Raw genomic sequence first — 4,993 nt, 5'->3', positions numbered from 1 at the left:
ATATATATATATATATATATATATATATATATATATATATACACGCGTGTGTGTGTGTGTGGGTAATATATATATATATAATTTAGGCCACAGTCATTGGACTGAAACATGTAAAAGAATAAGTATATATAATTTAATATATATATAAATATGTATATGTAATATATATTATGTAGTGCTCAGGTTGACTTGCTACTAAAAATTTTATATAATATATGATATACATGACACTGACACACGCACACACACACACGATACCTTCTTTCATTTTCTGTCTACAGAATCCCCTTCCAACGCTACATCGGTCAACCCGGGGCTACAGTGGAAGCATGCAAAACACATACACACACACACACACATTTGAAACTTCACATTTTTGTAAGAACCCACTATCTGACCATATGAATAAATAAATACATATATATGTATGTACAATACGCACGTGCACACGTATATGTAATTCAAGCAACATTACGTCTGATGAAAAAACTGCTTAGCATCAGTGCTCAGATCGACTTGCTACCAAAAAATCTCAGTTTTAACCAGAACCAAAAACTGACGTTATAGCTGCCGAAATGGTGCTTGACTATAGGCATTGTTTCAATCAAGCAGGTACATGTATAATAAAGGCGCAAACAGGTACACAAATGGCCTCTGGTTACACAATGGTGGCATATATTTAAACATGATGTTTGAGTTGTTACAGAAGTATAGACCATAAGGTAGGTGTGAAGTTAGTTTCTTACACCTGTTTCTAGAAGTGATATGCAGATAGTACATTTCCATGCTAACGAACTATAACTATCCATGTAGTGATCAATTCCATCTTTGGAGTGAGGAAATTGAATAGATCGTTAGTATACGGATGGCTACCATTCGTTTGCAAAGAAATGTAACATCTGCGCATCTCTTCTAGAAACAGCTGTAGGAAACTTTCTTACTTCCTTATTGGTTACAACCTCTACTCTTGTAATAACTCAACTTTCACATTTAAATTTATGAATGTTATAATCTAACCTGACACCAGCTGTTTGTCTATTCGTACACACACACACACACACACACACACACACACACACACACACACACACACACACACACACACACACACACACACACACATATATATATATATATATATATATATATATGATGGACTCTCCTAACGATGATCACGTATGAGCGTTCACCTTTTTGCCGATCCACTTGCACAAATTATTTGCTTATAGTGATCAAATGTTTGTGCCGCACATTAGCTCAATCCCTCCATCAAATCGACGTTGTCTGAACAGGTGTACACAGGTGTGCCACGCGTCAGGTGTCGATGTGATTCTAGAGCAATGCAAGATGAAGTGTTTTGCTCAAGAAGACGACACACTACCCAGTCTAGGAATTGAAATCACGATCTCGCGATCGTGTGTGCAACACCCTAACCATTAAGCCATGCGGCCTCTTTCTCTCTCTCTCTCTCTAGCACACATACACACACACGCATTTATATATGTGTGTGCGTATATGGGCAAGATTTCAGTATGTAAACCTCTCACAGCCAAAGGTAATTAATTTAAGAAAATGTAGAATCTTTAATAATTGCCTTACCATCTCTCTTCAGTTCATTTTGCTTTTTGCGCATCTCTGATTGTTCTGCGCTAAGGCTCCACTGTTTATTTTCCTTTTAAAGAAATATACCAAAATGTGTGGTTGATGATTTGAATCAAATAAGATTGGAATAAAAGTTAATAATACTTAACTTCAGTTACAACAAACTAGATTATACAAAATTGAAATAAAATAGCTTCATTTGTTTAGTCACCATGGAAGGTTTCACCTTCCAAAGAATCTAAGGAAATCAGTTTGTATCTGCAGACTATGATTCTAGTAGCTAAATCTAAATGTATATATGCGAGTGTGTGAAAGAAAGAAAATGTATGTGTATAAGAACACTGTAGAATGTTCCTATATACATTTTGTACAATTATTATTATTATTATTATTATTATTGTTATTATTATTATCATTGTTGTTGTTATTATTGTAATTATTATTATTAGTTTAGTACATTGTGTAGTGAAATTGGTAACCAACCTGTATTGCTTTCAGAAACTTCTCGCAGAACGTTCTCAGTGTATTGAAACACTCGTCTAACTTAAATGTTGCTACATCTTCACAGAAGAAATCTGCTAACTCTTTCTGCAGTTCATTGATAATATTAAGATCAACCTGAAGACTTTTCATTTCGCCATTTGCCCACTTGAAAAGAAAAATTGAATGAAGACAATAAAGAAGTAAATAGATATTGCAGTAGGAAATTCTACCTTTAAAAATCTTAGTGATTTAGCACCGTCCTAAAGGAAAACAAAACTGGAAAAACAAACAATCATATTCATAATATTCGGCAATTAAAGATCGATTCAAGCAAAATTGAAAACGCTTAAAATCAGAATTTAACTACGTTTCCATAACATGTTCCGGTAATGTCCAATGCTTAATCACAGCAAACTGTGTTTTGAAGTTCTGATGGCTTCGCCGTTGGTCCGGACGATGAGTTTAATTATTCAGTTAATTGAATATTTACATGGTAAATTAAAACGAAAGCGGTGTCCATAATGCAATCCTCAAACACAATCTGCTTAATCCTTTAAATTGAATATACACTCCAAAAAGAAAGGAGAAAAAAATTGATCCGAATTTTGTTAAATTTCTTTCAACCATTTGAATTATTTCAAATTGCCAACATAAACTTTTCAAAGTTTCTACACTGATGAAACTTCTTTATCATTAATTTCTAGAAAAAAAAAAAAAAAAAAGAACGAACTAGATTTTCTTTTATTAGTATGCAAAACCACATTTCCCTTTTTTTTTATTTTTTGAAAATAATCTGGTGAAGATATGAAGTACTAAAAGTGCTTGAGAGAAATTTAATAAGATCTAACAATACCACGCACTGAAGCGATGAAATGCCAGGTTGAACACATGATTTCTATCCAAAGCTCTGATTCACTTAAATGACACCCTTGATAAGTTGTGCTCCGTCGGTTACGACGATGACGAGGGTTCCAGTTGATATAATCAACGGAACAGTCTGCTCATGAAATTAACAAGCGGGTGGCTGAGCACTCCACAGACATGTGTACCCTTAACGTAGTTCTCTGGGAGATTCAGCATGATACAGAATGTGACAAGGCTGGGCCCTTTGAATTACAAGTACAACTCATTTTTGCTAGCTGATTGGACCGGAGCGACGAGAAATAAAGTGTCTTCAAGGACACGACGCGTCACCGGGAATCGACTCTCGATCGTGAGTCGAATACCCTAACCACTAAGTCACGTGCCTTCACACCCTTGATAATAAACCTTAAAATATACATGATAAAAAAAAAAGAAATCCTACGTTGTTTACCTGTAAAAAATCTGCCATTTGAAATTTGAAATCTTCATCCATAGTTTCTGCTTGTGTAGTAATATTTTGAATTTTCTTTCCTAGATTTGAAATGTCAGCCGTTAAGGACTGTATTGACGATCTAAAAAATGTAAAAAATATGGAAATGAAGACGAGATGTCATCTCACGCACGCATTGACAAAAGATATAGAATAATAACATTGTTCTCTTCAGGTTGGATTTGCACGCATGCATGCAACTGTTAATGGATATTCCACGCGTTTTAGCAATGAGTTTTGCAGTTGTATCGACCGAACTTAGACATTCAAAGTATTATAAAATAGATGTGAATGAACCTAGACAGTAGAGTAATCTAAGTTCATTTATGAGAGATATATGTAATCACTTTGAATGTACGACTTAACAGCAAGTTGATACTATGACCTCTGTCTGAAGTAAACATAGAGTTCAAATATACCACTGAAATAAAATACAGTATATTTACTACTAGTAGTTGCAGTCTTAGCTGCACACACACATATATATATAAGCAAAATAACTAGTTATAAAATCTCAAGATACGATAGAGTAGTAACGTACACTAAAAAGTACAGTTAGTAGCCACATCAAAGCGGCAGGTGAATGTTACTATTAGTTTAACCCCAGGCGGATTCTCTGCCTGCTGGTTTTCGCTGCAACGTTCTGCACTCTTTGCATATAATATATCGCTAGTAGGGGTTCTGTGGAACTGAACCTGGAACCATGTGGTTGGAAAGCAAGCTTCTTACCGCACAGCCACTCCATGGGAATAAACTATTTCTTGAATTATAATGTAATGAATTGTTGGCTGTTCAACTGACGCATGCGCACTTAATGTTATCGTTATCCAAAATTAGCATAATACAGAATATGTGAAAGATCATCTTTTGAACTACAAATACAATTCATACGAGAGGATTCTAAGTTTCTGTCTGTCCAGTTTCAACTATCAAGTTTTTTAGATCAACACTCCCTTTCCCCCTCTGTCTCTGTCAGCAGATGAGAGGGAGAGAGAAAGAGAGACAGACTAATAGAAGCTTCAACATACGGAAGGTGTATGAAAGGCGCAAGATTGTCTGAATCTTCGTACATTTACGCGGTTGCATTTTCTATTGCTGATATTCTTTAAGGCATGCTGTCTGAGATCGATACTGTGTAGAGACAGTTATATGAAGCGTGAAGTGATAGGTTGCGATATGCCATACTCTTTTACTCTTACTTGTTTCAGTCATTTAACTGCGGCCATGCTGGAGCACCGCCTTTAGTCGAGAAAATCGATCCTAGGACTTATTCTTTGTAAGCCTAGTACTTATTCTATCGGTCTCTTTTTTACCGAACAGCTAAGTTACGGGGACGTAAACACACCAGAATCGGTTGTCAAGCGATGTTGGGGGGACAAACACAGACACACAAACACACACATATATATATATATATATATATAGAGAGAGAGAGATATGCAGGGCAGGGAATCGTCAATTAGTAATAAAATTAATAATTAACAATTTTGCCGGGTAGCTCAGTATGAAAAAACCTTTTCGGTAAAACCATTTATAATCATAAATATATAGGGA

At 35.3% G+C, this 4,993-nt stretch overlaps 1 protein-coding gene across 1 annotated transcript in view; it reads right to left on the bottom strand.

Annotated features, from left to right (window-relative positions):
* The window catches only part of LOC106875212 (formin-J), a 190,854-nt gene that overhangs the window by 6,337 nt on the left and 179,524 nt on the right, over window positions 1–4,993 (bottom strand). Inside the window, exons 13-15 of the mRNA XM_052973496.1 lie at window positions 3,401–3,521; window positions 2,086–2,250; window positions 1,600–1,672 (exon numbers count right to left, since the gene is read on the bottom strand). Of these exons, the coding sequence (XP_052829456.1) occupies window positions 1,600–1,672; window positions 2,086–2,250; window positions 3,401–3,521 (359 nt within the window). The remainder of the gene's footprint in view (window positions 1–1,599; window positions 1,673–2,085; window positions 2,251–3,400; window positions 3,522–4,993) is intronic.

The sequence above is a fragment of the Octopus bimaculoides genome, chromosome 16 (assembly GCF_001194135.2).
Source record: "Octopus bimaculoides isolate UCB-OBI-ISO-001 chromosome 16, ASM119413v2, whole genome shotgun sequence".
Classification (NCBI taxonomy): Eukaryota; Metazoa; Mollusca; class Cephalopoda; order Octopoda; family Octopodidae; genus Octopus; species Octopus bimaculoides.
Note: the sequence above shows the minus strand (reverse complement) of the source record. Positions and strands in the feature narration are given on the sequence as shown.